Here is a 20,935-nt window from a genome sequence, read left to right on the forward strand (position 1 = left end):
TTTGTGATTGCACATTTGCACATTACATTTTGGGAGTGAACAGAGTTGTTAGAACGCTGGTTTGTAATATATTATTAAAGTTTGACTGACCTATCTGACTGTTTTGTTGACATTCCCTTTAGCGTAGCGTAGGTGCGGCTAATAGCACGGGGCGGCTAACAGGTAAACAAAGTTTTGAAATATGCCGTTCATTAAACGTGCGGCTAATAACACGGGGCGCCTTATGGTGCGGAAAATACGGTAATAGTACTAACTCCAAAACCAGTGAAGTTGGCACGTTGTGAAAATTGTAAATAAAAACAATACAATGATTTGCAAATTGACTTTTTGCAGTATAGGCAGAAGACTGTTCAAGAACAAGAATAAAAAATACAAAAATTAGGGGTATTTTATTTGAACTAAGCAAAATTATTTGCCAATAGAACAAGAAAATTCGGCTTGTCAAGACTTTCCAAAACAAGTAAAATTAGCTAACCTCAATGAACCCAAAAATACCTTAAAATAAGAATGTTCTCACTAATAACAACTGCACTTTTCTTGGTAGAAAAAAAACCAAATCCTTTTTGCTCAATATGTTGAAAAATATTCTTAAATTGAGTAAAGGCTAGTGCCATTATCTTGACATAATGATATGCGCCGGCATTACATTTCTTGAAACTAGCAAACTTATATTAAAACAATTTTTTTTTTCTTAATGGAAAGGCAACAAGGCAACCACTTGTTACTCTCGGGGTCTACAGAAAGATGCATTTTTCAAACGATAACATGACATCATCGCGCCAATTGCGTGCTCTTTCAGTCAATTAGTGCGCATGTATACAGCACCCTGCCAAATTTTTTTTAATTGTAATTTTGAAGAATCTATCTGAATGAGCATGAACTATTTCTGTTCAAAATTGTTTGAAATGTCACATGTTAAATGTTTAAATATTAACTGTCAGTTTACTGTACTGTGCCAACTGTACTACTATATAAGTACGTATTTTCTATTGTTTCATTGAAAATAAAACCGCAAAAGTCAATTTGGCTGTCATCTGTTTTAATTATGAGACACAATTGTGTCAAAATCATGATTTTTTTTTTCATGCTTGAAATAAAAAATTATTACTTCAAAAAAGTAGTTGTATTCTTGTGTTGATGACACAGCTTTGCAACAGTTGATATTCTAGTTTCAAGCATGTTTTACTCAATATAGGTCATAACATCTCAGCAACAAGCTGTAATATCTTACTGAGATAATTTAGGACCAAAACCCTTAAAACAAGTAAAACACTCTAATATAAAATCTGCTTAGTGAGAAGAAGTATCTTATCAGACAGAAAATAAGCAAATATCACCCTTATTTGAGATATTTAATCTTACTTATATTTCAGTTTTTGCAGTGTATATTCAATTGAATAGACTGCACAGACAAGATATTTAATGTTGGAACGGAAAAACTTAATTTTTTGCAAATACTAGCTCATTTGGAATTTGATGCTTGCAACATGTTTCACAAAAGCTGGCACGCAAGGGCAAAAAAGACTGAGAAAGTTGGAGAGATTTTTAAGAAGCATGGAGTGTCTTATCACTTTTATGCAGACGACTGCCAAATTGATATGCCGATTTCAATAGGCCACGGCCCCCTGACACCCCTTCTCAACTGTCTATGCGACATCAAGGCTTGGTTAGCCCAGAATTTTTTAATAATGAATGAGGGAAAAACTTAAATTTTAGTTTTTGGTCCAGACCTCACGGACTTGGGACCATTGCAAAATGATGTGCGTCCCAAAGTCACCAGCCTTGGCGTCACTATAGACAGCTATTTTAAACTTGACAAACAAGTCAATGGCGTTTTAAAATCGTGTTTTTATCATCTTCGTCTTTTAGTAAAGGTAAAACCGTTTTTATCTTTTAACCTTTTTGAACAAGTCGTGCATGATTTTATTTCAAGTGGCCTGGACTACTGCAATCACTTTATGCCTCCCAATGCGCTCTGAGGTCCGCCCGAGAGCCAGCTCCAGCTCGTGGTGCCCAAGACGAGACTTAAAACCAGGGGAGACAGGGCCTTCTCTGTGGTCGGCCCTAAGCTCTGGAACACTCTGCCCCTCCATGTTCAAACTGCTCCCGCAGTGGAGTGTTTTAAGTCTCGTCTTAAGACCCACTTTTATTCTTTGGCTTTTAACACTACGTGAATTGTGTGGTCCTCTGTCCTCTGTTGTCCTCTGTTTTTTTTTTATACATTTTGATTTCTATTTACTGTTTTAATTGGTTTTACCCTTTAAAATCATTTTTAATCATATGTATTTTTATATTGGTTTTATATTTATTTATTTTTTGTTTTTATTCAGTCATTGGGGGAGCTAAGGATAATATTTGAATATTGTTTTTAATATTGTTGTGCAGCACTTTGGAAACATTTCTGTTGTTTAAATGTGCTGTACAAATAAAGTGGATTGGATTGAATGCTCATCAAACACTTATTTGGAACATCCCACAGGTGAACAGGCTAGTTGGGAACAGGTGGGTGCCATGATTGGGTATAAAAGCAGCTTCAAGGAAATGCTCAGTCATTCACAAACAAGGATGGGGCGAGGTTTGACCACTTTTTGAACAAATGCGTGGGAAAATTGTCAAACCGTTTGAAAACAACATTTCTCAACGAGCTATTGCAAAGGAATTTAGGGATTTCACCATCTACAGTCCGTAATATCATAAAAAGGTTCAGAGAATCTAGAGAAATCCCTGCACGTAAGCGATATTACGGACCTTCGATCCCTCAGACGGTACTGCATCAAAAAGCAACATCAGTGTGTAAAGGATATCACCACATGGGCTCAGGAACAACTCAGAAAACCACTGTCATTAATTATAGTTCGTTGCTACATCTGTAAGTGCAAGCTAAAACTCTTCTATGCAAAGCGAAAGCCATTTATCAACAACACCAGAAACGCAGCCGGCTTCGCTGGGCCCGACGTCATCTAAGATGGACTGATGCAAAGTGTAAAAGTGTTCTGTGGTCTGACGAGTATTCACATTTCAAATTGTTTTTGGAAACTGTGGACGTCGTGTCCTCCGGACCAAAGAGGAAAAGAACCATGCGGATTGTTCAAAAGCCAGCATCTGTGATGGTATGGGGGTGTATTAGTGCCCAAGGCATGGGTAACTTACACATCTGTGAAAGCACCATTAATGCTGAAAGGTAAATACAGGTTTTGGCGCAACATATGTTGCCATCCAAGCAACGTTATCATGGGTTAGGGTTAGGTAACCCTACCCTGCTTATTTCAGCAAGACAATGCCAAGCCCCATTCTGCACGTTACAACAGCGTGGCTTTGTGGTAAAATAGTGCGGGTACTAGACTAGCCTGCCTGTAGTCCAGACCTGTCTCCCATTGAAAATGTGTGGCGTATTATGAAGCCTAAAATACTACAATGGAGACCCCGGACTGTTGAACAACTTAAGCTGTACATCAAACAAGAATGGGAAAGAATGCCACCTGAAAAGCTTTAAAAATTGGTCTCCTCAGTTCCTAAACACGTTAACTGAGTGTTTTTAAAAGGAAAGGTCATGTAACACAGTGGAAAGAATGCCCCTGTGCCAACTTTTTTGCAATGTGTTGCTGCCATCAAATTATAAGTTAATGATTATTTGCAAAAAAAATGCGTTTCTCAGTTTGAATGTGAAATATCTTGTCTTTGCAGTCTATTCAATTAAATATAAGTTGGGGTGGTGGGGTGGGTGGTTCCTGTGGCCCCGTGCTGGGTGGTCCTGTGGCGGCCGGCTTGGGTGGGGTGGCCGTGGGGGCTCGTTGCCGGTGGGGCGGGGGCGCTCTTCCCGTCCGGTTGCGGGGGGTCTCCGGGCCCCTCGGGCGGGGCGTCCCGCCTTTCTGTCCGTGTGGGGTGTGGTCTCTCGCTGGCTTGGGGTCTGGCTGCCCCCTGCTTTTCTCGTGCCTTGTCCTCTGCCGGGTGCGTCTGTCTGCGGCCTGCTGCTGGCCCTTGTGGGCGGCGCGGTGGGCCAGGCTCTGGGGTTTCTGTCGCTGTCCGGCTTGGCTGCGTGGGGGCGGTGGCCCCTGGTTCCCTGGGCACCACACCTACTGTTTGTGGGATGGGCTCTCGGGGAGGCTGGGGCCGTACTCTGGCTCCCGCACACACTGGGAGTCAAATGTATTGTACATGCAAATTCACATATACTCACACACATACATACAGACATACATAGGTACCTACGCTCCCACATACATATACAAATAAATACAGTACATATTTACACACTCAAAGTTCGTACATCCAAACGCACATTCATTATACAAACATACTGTATACACATACTGTACATATACATTCACTGTAAAAACATACATATACACATACTGTACATATACACTCACTGTACAAACACACACATACACATCCTACACATATACATTTACTGTACAAACACACACATACATATACTGTACATATACATTCACTGTACAAACACACATATACACATACTGTACATATACATTCACTGTTCAAACACATACTGTATACACATACTGTACATATACATTCGCTGTACACACATATACACATACTGTACATATACATTCACTGTACAAGCACACATATACACATACTGTACATATACAAGTACATATGCACACACACACTCATGCACATAATCACGTTTCATCAAACATATATTAACGTTGTTGCCCTAGGGTAAACTGGATGTAACACATGGCACACTGACAAAGCTTAACCTATTGTTACTATAACAATCTACAAGGTTAATGTAGGTTGCTTCTCTTTCTTCCCCTCCATTTTTCTGCATTCTTTCGTATCTCAAGTTATCATTACGTATATGTATTGTTGCATTTGAACAATTGTATTGTTGATAATAAAGGTAAAGTATTGGTATTGTTTATTATCAATAGCGCTATTTCTATTGGTATTCATATTGCTCCATTTTTAGTGTAATAATGCTCATTGTCATTTCTGTATTTTTATTTTTATTTTCGCTAACTGCTTATTTGCTATTACTTTTACCATCATATTTGTACATGTCGTATTTGCTGATGTTGCTCTGTTGTTGTTGTTGTTGTGTTTACTGTTGTTGTTTTTGTCTCTGTCTAATCCCCCTCTTGTCCCCACAATTCCCCCCTCTGTCATCCTTTTTCTCTCTTTCTATCCCCTCCTGCTCCGGCCCGGCTGCACCAAATGATAATATAAATACATTTAATAAAGTCAAAATACAAGTAAGGCAACAAGAGAAGTATCCTACACTTCTCTTTTGTAAAGTAAATCTGAACATGGGCATCTACATCTGCTATATGATTTGCCCGAGAAGCTGGGCAGGACATTATTAAAAAAATATATATATAAGTTGAAAAGGATTTGCAAATCATCGTATTCTGTTTTTATTTACAAATTACACAACGTGCCAACTTCACTGTTTTGGGGTTTTGTACTTTGTAAGTAAAGCTATTTTGGTTCATCTCTCCCAAAGGGTTTATGTTCAACTCAAGGACTGTGGTCCCAGCTTCGGTCCAGGACCCAGCTCAGTGTAGATGGGCACAAGCTCCTTGACTCTGGCATGAATGTGAGCACGGCTGATGGACGCCTGGCTGTGCTTCTCTCCTACATTCCACCACTTTCAAACGAAACATGGGAATATTTCAGTCTCAACACTGCTGTGACGGCACAGTTTAAAGGTAAGATGATTTGAATGACTTTTATTTTGTGCCAACCTTGTCAAGCAAAATGGGGAAATAATTATATGCTACATGTTGTTCAACGTCAGGGTGTTTTAAGTTTGAGTTTAATTTGCAGAATAATAATACATTTACTGTAGAGCCACTTCCAATACGGGTGTTTCATGCAATGCACAAATGCAGCAAAGATGAAGTAGAGTGAGGAAAGGTACAAGAGTCCAAGCTGAAATGTGGATCATGGCTTATTTGACACAAACCTTACACAGTTTTGTCTTTAAATAAATAAATAATTACGCATACATACATACATACTATATATATATATATATATATATATATATATGCAGGTATATATATTTATATACTGTATATATATATATATATATATATATATATATATATATATATATATATATATATACATGTATATATATATATATATATATGTGTATATATGTATACATGTATATATATATGCATGTATGTATGTATGTATATACTGTATGCATGCATGTATGTATGTATATATATATATATATATATATATATATATATATATATATATACACACTACCTTTCAAAAGTTTGGGGTCACCCAAACAATTTTGTGGAATAGCCTTCATTTCTAAGAACAAGAATAGACTGTCGAGTTTCAGATGAAAGTTCTCTTTTTCTGGCCATTTTGAGCGTTTAATTGACCCCACAAATGTGATGCTCCAGAAACTCAATCTGCTCAAAGGAAGGTCAGTTTTGTAGCTTCTGCAACGAGCTAAACTGTTTTCAGATGTGTGAACATGATTGCACAAGGGTTTTCTAATAATCAATTAGCCTTCTGACCAATGAGCAAACACATTGTACCATTAGAACACTGGAGTGATAGTTTCTGGAAATGGGCCTCTATACACCTATGTAGATATTGCACCAAAAACCAAACATTTGCAGCTAGAATAGTCATTTACCATATTAGCAATATAAAGAGTGTATTTCTTTAAAGTTAAGACTAGTTTAAAGTTATCTTCATTGAAAAGTACAGTGCTTTTCCTTCAAAAATAAGGACATTTCAATGTGACCCCAAACTTTTGAACGGTAGTGTATATATATATATATATATATATATATATATATATATATATACTGTACATATGTTAATTTACATGCACTGCATTCAGTTGTATGCCTTTTAAACTTTAATAGTATCTGATCATGCAGCAGTAGATATCCCACTATTATATATTCCAAAAATGTTTTGTTAGAGTAAAAATTAATGCTGTAATATCTACTTATCCTGACTTATGATCTATAATAAACTTGCCTTATATATATGTTATGGAGCTTAAAAAAACAACAGAAATGTCAGTTTATTTTGAGAGATGAACAAGAAAAGGGCACCGATTTGGTGGAAGGTCTCATAAATATGTGATGTGATGTGGAAGTGGAGAAAGTTAAAGTTAAGTTAAAGTACCAATGATTGTCACACACACACTAGGTGTGGTGAAATCTGTCCTCTGCATTTAACCCATACCCTGCTCCCCTTCACCCCCTGGGAGGTGAGGGGAGCAGTGGGCAGCAGCGGTGCCGTGCCCGGGAATCATTTTTGGTGATTTAACCCCCAAATTCCAACCCTTGATGCTGAGTGTCAAGCAGGGAGGTAATGGGTCCCATTTTTATAGTCTTTGGTATGACTCGGCCAGGATTTTAACTCACAACCTACCGATCTCAGGGCGGACACTTTGACCACTAGGCCACTGAGTAGGTAAGTGTGGGATTTAATAAGCTCTGCTTCTTCCTACTCCTTTTTGTAAGAATTGAGGTGTATAACTGGTAACTTGGGTGTGTGCTAATGTAAGCTGGCATCCATTTCCCAGGATAAAAGAGACAAAACTGAACTGAACTAAATACAATACATCATTTGCAAAAGTATTTTCATCTAAATGTCGCTGTATTGCCACCTCATATTTGACGATCTCTGCAGGTCTTCTAAGGAGCATCTCAGTACATGTACAAAATCAAGATTGGAGGACTCATCTGGCTGCAGACGTTGCGGGATGGGGCGCGCAGGGAGGGCACAAGGAGGCCAGAGTTACTCTCAAACACACCGCAGAGGTAGACCCCATCCCTGCGTTGCAAGTAAGCATGCACTGTTCCAAAGAGGGCCATTAGGAATGAGAGACAGCATTGTTTTGCATTGCCAAGCATCTCTGTGTTTATTCATTTAGGTTGAAGCCTGGGGAAGACTTTCTGGCTCCCAGCTGAAGTGCTCCATAGCAGTAAACCCAGAACTAACATCCTCACTTACTCTCATCATCCAAGGGCAGCATCTACCCAGCAGGTCTACGTGAAAATAACACACATCTGGAAATCTACCTTAAGTGAAATTGAAAAATATAACACGTTTAATTTGTGCAGCAAGGACCTGATAGTGAAGGTGGTCCAGAGTTTTCCCAAGATGTTGATCTACTTGCCCTCACAACTCAATGTCCGCTCGCAGGTAAGCAGAGTGATGACTTGAAAACAGGCCTGGGCAATTATTTTGACTCGGGAGCCACATTTAGAGAAAAAAATGTACCTGGGAGCCGGTACATCTATTTTTAGGAACACTAATACAAAACTTCACAATAATATCTGATTGAATGCTAAAAAGGTTATGACAGACCGCCTTAAAAAACATAATGGAATTTTAAATGTTTCTATGAACAATAAAACACAGAATATGGACAAAATATGAATGTTACACCCCCTTTCGATCGACATATTTTACAATCAAGTGAAACGCAACAAAAATGCAACAAACGGTGAAATATGAACGCGAAGGGTACAAAATAAACCCACCTACAATCTGATATAGCTGATATTTGCTGAATTCCCCCCAGGGCTCAATCAAGTACTTTCTATTCTATTCTATTCTATTCTATTCTATTCTATTTATCACTAAGCTTTAGAACTTTGTTGTGAAAATCTCCTTCCGCGTCTGTGGAAACGCTTCCCGCCCACACTGCTTGGTGCCTCGTCTGAGCTGCTGTGACGTAGATGACCATAGTAACTAATTAGATGACCATAGTAACTAATTAGATTACCATAGTAACTGGTATATCATCCATAAGCGCAGATTCCAACCATTGAAATACTTTGTATAGTTGAAGACTTACGGTCATTAGAAAACATGACTGCACATCATAATGGCAGCTACAGTTTCCATCTTAAAGATTTAAAAAAATATTTGGGAATGTCCGGCGGGCCAGATTGAAAAGCTCAACGGGCCGCATGTGGCCCCCGGGCCTTAATTTGCCCAGGTCTGCTGTAAAACTAAGTGCTCTCTTGTCCTTCTTTCTAGCTTAACCAATCCCAGTCCAGTGTGGGAGGTTTGCTGGAGGTGTCGTCAGGCAAGAGGCGGCTCTGGACCATTGGGGAGTTGGCGGTGATTGACAGTGGTTACAGACAATCTCTGGAGGTCAAACACTCATACCCGCAGGTATGGCTGGAGTATTCTACATACACTTTTTACCAGCTGTAGCAGGGTGCTGCTGCACCTTAGAGGCCATAAAGCAGGGGGCTGCATTGGGCTAAAAAAGTTAAAGTAAAGTAACAACTAATATATATAAATATATATGAATGTTTGATTCCTACCTTGTTTACTTACGTGACAACCTTCTTAAAGTTTTGTGATCAATCAGAAAAATCAAGCAGCTAAAATGCGGCAAACATGGATGAGTGTGGAGGGAGTGTTTTGCATTTTTTCCAATCATGCATTGTAATGGATTAAAATAGGTATAATTTAGATTTTTTTTCCATGGTGATTTGACACTTTTTTTTATGATATCCATAAAGTTCTGTGAGCAGGTTTTGTTATGTGTGACCATGTGTAGGGATGATGTTCGAAACCGATTCTCCCGGTTGTTCGATAAGAAAAGAACCGATTCCATGGACTTTAATCCCTTTTTGAGAACCGGTTCCCGTTATCGAGGCCACTATAGTAAAGAAAAAGAGTTGGTTCTTTATTCGAATCCCTGGGACCGAATCCCAAATGGGCAATGTTATGCCCATTTGATTGTAGACTCTTACTGACACCTTGTGGCGATATGAAAATACTACGCGTCCATAGTTTGGGCACTTCCGGGTTGACGATGTTAGTCCAGTTCATGAGACAATTGAGAAGTAGACAAGTTGTGTTAGCTCCTACAAGCCTTGGAAAAGATAAGTCTGTAAGTAAACTGTTTAACTTGTTTATGTAACTCAATATTAAGGTGGAAAGTGGTTGAATTTGATAGTAAGATGTTTATTGAAAAACGATTTTTGTGCACTGTTTCAATGGATGTTTTGAGGACTTAAAATGGCTGCCAGTCGTGTATTTCCACCATCGAAATAGTTTCAACACTCAGAAGTATTTGTTTGATGATAGTACTGTATATTTGTGTGAAGCTAATATTTACATATTGTGTATTACGTTTCAGTATGTTAATTGAATCACATAGCTTATACATTTGTCATTGTGTGTATTTCAGTTTTAAAAAAATCAATAAATAACAGTCAAAGAGCAAGACAAAAGTAAAGATAGGCAAAGACAAAGCAAGATCAACAACAATGAAGAGCCTAAATGGATTAATCTGCTTTGGAACTTTATTAGACGTCTTGGATTGTTTGTTAGCTGTCTGCCTGTGTGTGTAGTTAGTATGTTCCAATAGCAGCAGAAGTGTACTTTTTGGAGAGCTGTATTATTTTCAGTTTTGTGCCCAAGGGACTGATTTTATTTAACACTATATTATTATTTATACACCTATAGTGATCAGAGAGACAGGTTGTTTTTGTGTTACTGTATATATTTGTTTTTCTGAAAAATCCCACTTAATATACTTTGGCTAACAACAGTCAATATTTATTTATTTTATTTTATTTTTTTAGGGGGGTAACAACAGTCAATATTTATGTATTTTATTTTATTTTTTTCTTATAAAATAAAAGTGAGCTTTTGTTAAACCAAATATTGTGTTATTTTCCATATACAGCAACCTATATGGATTCGATAAGAGAATCGGTTCGATAAGAGGATTCGATAATGGGCTCGAACTCGATAATTTCTTATCAAACATCATCCCTAACCATGTGTGTTGATTTTTTTTTGTTAGTTGCTTTTTTTGTGCCATGACTAGGGAAGGTTGTTTGGAGTAAGTAAATTCTGTACTGATTTCTCGGTCATTGACCTGATTTACTCAAGTTCAAATTTGCAACAATTAGGGCCAGATTCCTTTTTAAACTCATGACGTCTCACGGCCAAACTGAAGACGGCCATGGACCGTAGTTGAGACACCCTTGCCATAGAATATATGTTTAAAAAAAATGTATGCAAGTTTCTTTTGAAGTGCAGTACTATTTCAATCAATCATCTTTTGACACAATAATGCACCCACACGCAAACACTGTATGTGTCCTGCAGTTGAAACTACTGCCAAGGACGGTTGCAGTAAAAACGGTGTATGAAGGCAGGAGCTGGAGTTATCAAGTGCAGCACGCAGCCGTGTGGGGAAACCAGGAGTTCAGTTTGTCGGGTCTGTACTCTGCACCTCCAGCACTGGAAAGAGGGAATGAAACTCTAAAGGGTAAACATTACACAAAGATAACACAAGTTGCATTTTAGAAATAACCAGCTATCAACACAGTACAGTGCGACGCTAACTTTTTTGACAGAATTACAAGAGCACATTAATTGCCCACCTAACGAAAATGTACACTAAATATGTCAGAAGCCGGTTTGGCGGCGTAATTGGACCCCAAAGCAGAGACTTAGGCACAAGTCAGTACAAAAAGATTTATTAACAAAAGAAGCCCAGAGGTGTGAAAAAACTCAAGTCCAAAAGATTAACAAAAATAAGTTTGAGAGAAACAAGGTACGAAACTTTTATTTACAGTTTTTGGTAATCCGGTCTGTGCTACATCCTTAGTTCAAATCAAGTGCAGTCCTCGCTTGACCAGTTTAGACGTGACACTGGAGAAGTCTTTACTGGGTCGGACGGATAGAGTTTTACTGGGCTGGATGAGACACGGCCAAGTGGAGCAGGTGAGACTTCACAGTGATCTTTTTGTTGTCATTTTAGGATAAATATCATGTTTTCTCTGGTTTGTCTACTCGAAGGTCAAAGCTCTGAGCATATGGAGTCGATCCCAGGAGGTGAATGAGACCAAGTTGGAGCTGAGTCAGTCTTTCTCATCATCACTTAGTCAAATGTGCCTTCAGGCGTACTCACACAGCTCAGAGAGAGAGCAGCGCAGTATCCAGCAGGTGCTTCACACACACTGTTGTTCACTTAAACACCATAAAACATTTTTACCCTAACGCAGAGGTGATATATATATATATATATATATATATATATATATATATATATATATATATATATATATACACATACTTATATATATATATATATATATATATATATATATATACACATACTTTTATATATATATATATATATATATATACATACACATACTTATATATATATATATATATATATATATATATATATATATATATATATATATATATATATATATATATATATATATATATATATATATACATATACTTATATATATATATATATATATATATATATATATATATATATATATATATATATATATATATATATATATATATATATATATATATATATATATATATATATATATATTAGGGTTGCACATCTCTCTCTGATAAACGATTCGATATGGATCTAGATACACAGGTTACGATTCGATTAAAAAACGATATCCTTTTATTACAGACCGATTCGATTCCGAACGATACGATTCGATTTGACGGTTAATATTCAAGACTCCAAATCCCCAAGCATTGTGGCTTTATGGCACTGGCAAAAAAAAACAGAACAACAAAATCACATGTCAATGTATTTATCTTTAGATTTGGACCAAAAAAATTCTGGCTGAATTGTAGGATGGGAACTCCAGAGGTAAAAGTAGCACAGAATAGTAACAACAAAGTGCAATATTTCAGCCTGAGCATAGTTTTGAACACTAGAGGTAGGTAACAAAGATTCAATATTTCAACCTGAGCATATAGTGTTTTGAACACTAGAGGTAGGTAACAATGAACACTAGAGGTAGGTAACAAAGATTCAATATTTCAACCTGAGCATATAGTGTTTTGAACACTAGAGGTAGGTAACAATGAACACTAGAGGTAGGTAACAAAGGTGCAACATTACAATGTAAACAAGTTACACACCTAGTACACATCTCAAAATGTGGCAACAATTAGCACAGTGACAAGTGCTTTGTGTAAAAGAATAGAGAAAATAAATACATATGTAAAAAGAAAAATCAAACTACTGTGTGAGAGGTACCGTTTCCCAGGTCAAAAAGCAGTAGTTCACTACACTATGCCTGTGCATTTTCATCATCACTGTCCTCTGTTTTTTTGGAGGGCAGATTTTTTTAAGGAAAATCAACTGATCCACATGCTCATGTTTGAGCAGACTACGTTTTGTGGAAACAATGTCTCCCGCAGTACTGAACACACGTTCAGATTCCGTGTGTTTCACTTATTGTACTTTTTGATGCCGAAAGAGGCGATTTCAGCCACTTGAATGACGACGAAATCATTAAAGGCTCACAATTTGTAATCCATCCACAAGTAAAGAAAACTTGGATTATTTCACTTTATGTACTTTTTTATGCCGAAAGAGGCGATTTAAAAGAGGCGATTTCAGCTACTTCGGTCATTACAGCCGAGTTTGGATATACTTTTCGAGACGAGTGACGTCAGCACGCTCCCGCGTCAGGGGGTGCATTTTACGGCAGGGGTGAGTTTCCCGGCACAACATCTTTTAGCCAGAGATGACAGCAGTGGCAAGTCCTGCTGCTCTTTCCACCACTGTAGTGGGGTTTTTTGAACATATTTCTCGGTCCATTATCACCTTCGGTCAGACTGACGCTTTCGTTCTCCTCCACATTCATTTTCCGTGTTGTCTCTTGTTTATCACTCGTGCTAATACCAGCTAGGCGGCTACCGCGTTTGGCGAGTAGCTTCAGCTCTCGCGTTGTTTTAGAGACACTGACACATATTGTAATCTAGCCAACCCATGCAAAGTCTCGCGATAACCGATCCATGACTCTATAACCGATTCAGCTAGGAATTCATGGATTATTCGCATTGATTGAGGAGTCTGCTACCGATGCAATCTATAATCGCTCACTTGTTGAACCGAATACTCTGTCGCATCGGTTTATCGTTCACAACCCTAATATATATATACACATACTTATATATATATATATATATATATATATATATATATATATATATATATATATATATATATATATATATATATATATATATATATATATATATATATATATATACTTATATATATATACATATATATATATACTTATATAGCCTATACATACTGTAGATGTGTTGTGTATACACAAATTGTTTATATATATATATATATATATATATACATATACATATAATAGTGTTGTATGGTATACTAGTAAAGTACTGCGATACTAATTAATCATAAACAGTACTATATCGCTTTTAAAAAGTACCGGTTCTCTCTTTTTTAAACGGCATGACGGCGCGCGTTTTGGCTTAAAAACTAACGATAAAGGTGAAGCTCTAACACTAAAACGCACTTAGGTGCTTTAAACATGGCTCGCTAGCTAAGGGCTAACGTCCATCCGCAGTCGGCAATGTTTTAGCTTTCTCTAAATCACTAATCCTCGCCTCCATGGCAACAAATAAAGTACGTTTCTTCCAAGTATCATCCCTGCAGGACGAGGAATAACTAAACATGCTTCAGGACACACCGTAGCTCACCCGCGTCACAATGTAAACAAATGCCATGGGTGGATCCATAATGTAATGATACAAGAGTACAAGAGCGTATCTAGTCGATATTACTATGATTACATCGATATTTTTTAGCATCATAAAATCTTTTTTGGTTTTTAAAAAAAATATATACCGTATTTTTGTAGTATAAGTCGCACTTGCCGAAAATGCATAATAAAGAAGGAAAAAAACATATATAAGTCGCACTGGAGTATAAGTCACATTTTTTGGGGAAATTTATTTGATAAAACCCAACACCAAGAATAGACATTTGAAAGGCAATTTAAAATAAATAAAGAATAGTGAACAAGAGGCTGAATAAGTGTACGTTATATGAGGCATAAATAACCAACTGAGAACGTGCCTGGTATGTTAACGTAACATATTATGGTAAGAGTCATTCAAATAACTATAATATATAGAACATGCTATACGTTTGCCAAACAATCTGTCACTCCTAATCGCTAAATCCCATGAAATCTTATACGTCTAGTCTCTTACGTGAATGAGCTAAATAATATTATTTGATATTTTACGGTAATTTGTTAATAATTTCACACATAAGTCGCTCCTGAGTATAAGTCGCACCCCCAGCCAAACTATGAAAAAAACAGCAACTTATAGTCCGAAAAATACAGTAATATGTTTATAAACTCAGGAAAATGTCCCTGGACACATGAGGACTTTGAATATGACCAATGTATGATCCTGTAACTACTTGGTATCGGATCGATACCTAAATGTTTGGTATCATCCAAAACTAATGTAAAGTATCAAACAACAGAAGAATACCGGTAAGTGATTATTACATTTTAACAGAAGTGTAGATAGAACATGTTAAACAGAAAATAGCCAGATATTAACAGTAAATGAACAAGTAGATTAATAATACATTTTCTACCACTTGTCCCTCCTAATGTTGACAAAGTAATAAAATGATAAATGACACAATATGTTACTGCATATGTCAGCAGCCTAATTATTTGCTTACTTACTACTAAAAGACAAGTTGTCTTGTATGTTCACTATTTTATTTAAGGACAAAATTGCAATAAGAAACATGTTTAATGTACCGTAAGATTTTTTGGTTAAAATAAAGCCAATAATGCTATTTTTTGTGGTGCCCTTTATTTAGAAAAGTATTAAAGTACCGAAAAGTATCTAAATACATTTTGGTACCGGTATCAAAATATTGGTATCGGGACAACACTATGTGCAACAATTACTTTTAGATATATAAGATTTAGTTGGAGGCACTCTATGGGCCAGATGCGTTATTAAACTCGTGACATCTCGTGGGCCAGACTTAAACACACCGGCGGGCCGTATTTTAGACATCCCTGCACGAACCCATGATGATGTTTGTGTAAAATTAAAACACCAAAAAGGGAAAGGGGATATATGTATTGCCCTTCTGTACTAGGAGACCTTACAGGTAAAATAAAATATCGGTTTATCAACTCAGGAATCATATCATATAATTGTAAACATTTTTGAGCACCGATTTTGAGATATGATGAAATTGTGATTATTTGTCCGCTAAATTGGACAGTACGCAACTTTGTTGTTTTTTAAATAACTTTTCAACTACAAAAAATAAGTTTTATGCAACTAGAATGTATTTGTAGTCTCTATTAGAGTTTACAATAGTGATACTTTTTTTCAATACGAGTCCCATTATGTCTAAATCAGGAGGCTCAATATTTTTGCAATGCATTTATTAACATTGAAATATGTTAAAATATGTGAACACATTGATAATACTCAGGGGACAATGGCTGACTTTTTGGTCCTTTTTGTAAAATGTTGCTGTATTTTTGGCCATTAATGTTGTGGTGTTAGTCCATTATGCATAATTTTTCCTCTGAGAATTTTTTTAATGTGAAATTTTACAATTCAATGTGCAATTCTCTCACAATGGCAGTTCGACAACACAGACAATAAATACCCCAAAGCCAAACAGGGCATATAATTCATATACGTTTTTCAAAGGGAATAAAAACATTCTTAATTCATTTTTCTTTTCATTACTTTTTGGATATTTTTGTTATAGTATGTTGAGAAATTTGAGCAAAACAAGTACAAAAGAAGAAAATATGAATCCAAAATGTTTTCACAGTCTTTAATAACTTACCGTATTTTTCGGAGTATAAATCGCTCCGGAGTATAAGTCGCACCGGCCGAAAATGCTTTATAATGAAGGAAAAAAAACATGTAAGTCGCACTGGAGTATAAGTCGCATTTTTTGGGGAAATGTATTTGATAAAACCCAACACCAAGAATAGACATTTGAAAGGCAATTTAAAATAAATAAAGAATAGTGAACTACAGGCTGAATAAGTGTATGTTATATGACGCATAAATAACCAACTGAGAACGTGCCTGGTATGTTAACGTAACATATTATGGTAAGAGTCATTCAAATAACTATAACATATAGAACATGCTATACGTTTACCAAACAATCTGTCACTCCTAATCGCTAAATCCCATGAAATCTTATACGTCTAGTCTCTTACATGAATGAGCTAAATAATATTATTTGATATTTTACGGTAATGTGTTAATAATTTCACACATAAGTCGCTCCTGAGTATAAGTCGCACCCCCGGCCAAACTACGAAAAAAACTGCGATTTATAGTCTGAAAAATACGGTAAGTACTTTTATGTCGTTGTCTTTGATGATCATCAAAATTTAATGTCTCCATAGAGTTAAAAATAATTCCAACTAATTTAATATTTTTCAAGAATTGTATGTACTGTATCAAAACTGTAAATACATGTAAAACAAGTGTATGTGTTTTTAAATGTCTACAGAGTAATTAAAGCACGAGATAACATTTCTGAAGTACAGTACAGGCCAAAAGTTTGGACACACCTCATTCAACGTGTTTTCTTTATTTTCATGACTATTTACATTGTAGATTGTCACTGAAGGCATCAAAACTATGAATGACCACATGTGGAGTTATGTATTTAACAAAAAAGGTGAAATAACTGAAAACATGTTTTATATTCTAGTTTCTTCAAAATTGCCACCCTTTGCTCTGATTACTGCTTTGCACACTCTTGGTATTCTCTCGATGAGCTTCAAGAGGTAGTCACCTGAAATGGTTTTCATTTCACAGGTGTGCCTTATCAGGGTTGATTAGTGGAATTTCTTGCTTTATCAATGGGGTTGAGACCATCAGTTGTGTTGTGAATGAGCAAGTGTGTCCAAACTTTTGGCCTGTACTGTATATCACACTTAATGCATGAAAGGGTTAGTTTTAATATTAAAAATAAAAAACAATGCTTGCAGTTCTATAATGGAAAGAAGGCATTACAGCAGGTCAAAAAGAAAGGAATGTTTGCACCGAGTTTACTGTATCTTAATTTCTTCTTAACCCAGGCGCACCTGTCTTGGGTCAGTGGAATGCCGGTCAACGTCTCCTTCAGCCTGAATAAACAATGGCAGGTGAACTCCAGCAGAGGGCAGGCTTGTGCTTTGTTGGCCACCCAAAAGGCAGGAAGGCGACAACATGATGACAAACAAATTTAAGGGTCCATCTTTAATGAAAACCTAACATTTGTTGTGTTTGCGTGTGAGCAGATGGTGGCGTCTCCTGTCAAAGGTTGTGTTTCAGTCAGCCAGGAGGGAAACTTATACTCACAAAATGCTGAGCTAAGATGGGACAACAGGAGCGTCAAGCAGGGCATGAAATATCAGGTACATGCTGAATAAACAAAACATGTCAATATTGAATATTAAATGATTTCAAGTTGTTGTTTTTTTTTTTTTAGAAAAGTGCACGAGGAATGCACAGCCTCCATGTGAATATCGGCCTTGACCAAGTGTCTCCTGCACCTTGTCCCTCACATTCACTCTTGACTAAAATCCAAACCAACCTCAGAGATCGCTTTGACTACACAGTTTTGCTGGGCCTTTGCCCCCCACAGCCAGTGAGTCCATTGTAATTAAACTCTATCTCAATATTGTGGCCACTGACTGTACAGTGGAACATCGATCTACGAACTTAATTGGTTTTTCAACGCTTCAACGTGGTTCGCCAACCAAAACGTTCGTATCGTGAAGCAGAGTTCCCCATAGGAATCAATGTAAACATAATCTTTGAAGGCACAATAATGTATGTGTATACTGTATATTAGGGCCATTCTCACGTTGTACGATTCAATATCGATTCTCATTTTTCAAAAATCGATTTCTTTCTCATTTTAATTTTAATTTAAATTGTATTTATTTATTTATTTATTTATTTTTAGTAATCAATCCAAAAAAACAATACACAGCAATACCATAACAATGCAATCCAATTCCAAAACCAACCCGACCCAGCAACACTCAGAACTGCAATAAACAGAGCAACTGAGAGGAGACACAAACACGACACAGAACAAACCAAAAGTAGTGAAACAAAAATGAATATTATGAACAACAGTATCAATATTAGTAACAATTTCAACATAGCAGTGATTAAAAATCCCTCATTAACATTATCATTAGACATTTATAAAAATAAAAAAAATAATAAAATAAAAATGAACAATAGTGTCACAGTGGCTTACACTTGCATCGCATCTCATAAGCTTGACAACACACCGTGTCCAATATTTTCACAAAGATAAAATAAGTCATATTTTTGGTTCATTTAATAGTTAAAATAAATTGACATTATTGCAATCAGTTGATAAAACATTGTCCTTTACAATTATAAAAGCTTTTTACAAAAATCTACTACTCTGCTTGCATGTCAGCAGACTGGGGTAGATCCTGCTGAAATCCTATGTATTAAATGAATAGAGAATTGTTTTGAATCGGAAAAATATCGTTTTTGAATCGAGAATCGCGTTGAATCGAAAAAAATCGATTCATAATCGAATCGTGACCCCAAGAATCGATATTGAATCGAATCGTGGGACACCCAAAGATTCGCAGCCCTACTGTATATATATATATATATATATATATATATATATATATATATATATATATATACATACAAGAGGGTAATAGCTCAACAATCTATATATATATATATATATATATATACATACAAGAGGGTAATAGCTCAACAATCTCTTTTTTATCTGTGAGATTTTGGACGTATTTAAGGTGTTTCTAATCACACAAAGTGATCTCTAAGATAGGCTGACACAACTCTGACCGGTGCAAGGTCAGAGTCAGAAGAGCCGCTAGCCTCGAAGTTCTTCGAAATGCCCGCTCTGGTGTGTACGTGTGTGTGTATGGGATGTAAACACGATGTGACGTGGGGGCCCCTGCCACTTCAAAATGGAGTGATGTCATCAATATGGCAACCTCCATAGGGCTTCCAGCAGCACACAAAATTAAATAATGAATAAATACAAAACCCAAAACCAGTGAAGTTGGCATGTTGCGTAAATCATAAATAAAAACAGTGATTTGCAAATCCTTTTCAGCTTATATTCAATTGAATACACTACAAAGATGAGATATTTAATGTTCAAACTCATAAACTTTATTTTTTTTTTGCAAATAATAATTAACTTAGAATTTCATGGCTGCAACACGTGCCAAAGTAGTTGGGAAAGGGCATGTTTACTACTGTGTTACATGGCCTTTCCTTTTAACAACACTCAGTAAATGTTTGGGAACTGAGGAGACACATTTTTGAAGCTTTTCAGGTGGAATTCTTTCCCATTCTTGCTTGATGTACAGCTTAAGTTGTTCAACAGTCCGGGGTCTTCGTTGTACTATTTTAGGCTTCATAATGCGCCACACATTTTCAGTGGGAGACAGGTCAGGACTACAGGCAGGCCAGTCTCGTACCCACGCTCTTTTTACTGCAAAGCCACACTGTTGTAACACGTGGCTTGGCATAATCTTGCTGAAATAAGCAGGAGCGTCCATGAAAACGACGTTGCTTGGATGGCAACATATGTTGCTCCAAAACCTGTATGTACCTTTCAACATTAATGGTGCCTTCACAGATGTGTAAGTTACCCATGCCTTGGGCACTAATACACCCCCATACCATCACAGATGCTGGCTTTTGAACTTTGCGCCTATAACAATCCGGATGGTTCTTTTCCTCTTTGTTCCGGAGGACACAACGTCCACAGTTTCCAAAAACAATTTGAAATGTGGACTCGTCAGACCACAGAACACTTTTCCACTTTGCATCAGTTCATCTTAGATGAGCTCGGGCCCAGCGAAGACGGCGGCGTTTTTGGGTGTTGTTAATAAATGGCTTTCGCTTTGCATAGGAGAGTTTTAACTTGCACTTACAGATGTAGCGACCAACTGTATTTAGTGACAGTGGTTTTCTGAATTGTTCCTGAGCCCATGTGGTGATATCCTTTACACACTGATGTCGGTTTTTGATGCAGTACCGCCTAAGGGATCCAAGG

General features: G+C 36.8%; 1 protein-coding gene across 2 annotated transcripts in view; it reads left to right on the forward strand.

Annotated features, from left to right (window-relative positions):
- LOC133664564 (uncharacterized) overlaps positions 1-20,935 on the forward strand; it is a 192,145-nt gene that overhangs the window by 125,205 nt on the left and 46,005 nt on the right. For both annotated transcript variants that reach the window (XM_062069281.1, XM_062069282.1), the window contains 11 exons: positions 5,477-5,681; positions 7,654-7,808; positions 7,898-8,010; positions 8,088-8,169; positions 9,013-9,150; positions 11,110-11,272; positions 11,615-11,730; positions 11,806-11,952; positions 17,937-18,050; positions 18,138-18,254; positions 18,329-18,487. In XM_062069281.1, coding sequence (XP_061925265.1) covers positions 5,477-5,681; positions 7,654-7,808; positions 7,898-8,010; positions 8,088-8,169; positions 9,013-9,150; positions 11,110-11,272; positions 11,615-11,730; positions 11,806-11,952; positions 17,937-18,050; positions 18,138-18,254; positions 18,329-18,487 — 1,509 coding nt within the window. The remainder of the gene's footprint in view (positions 1-5,476; positions 5,682-7,653; positions 7,809-7,897; positions 8,011-8,087; positions 8,170-9,012; positions 9,151-11,109; positions 11,273-11,614; positions 11,731-11,805; positions 11,953-17,936; positions 18,051-18,137; positions 18,255-18,328; positions 18,488-20,935) is intronic.

Source organism: Entelurus aequoreus, linkage group LG14, assembly GCF_033978785.1.
Source record: "Entelurus aequoreus isolate RoL-2023_Sb linkage group LG14, RoL_Eaeq_v1.1, whole genome shotgun sequence".
Lineage (NCBI taxonomy): Eukaryota > Metazoa > Chordata > Actinopteri > Syngnathiformes > Syngnathidae > Entelurus > Entelurus aequoreus.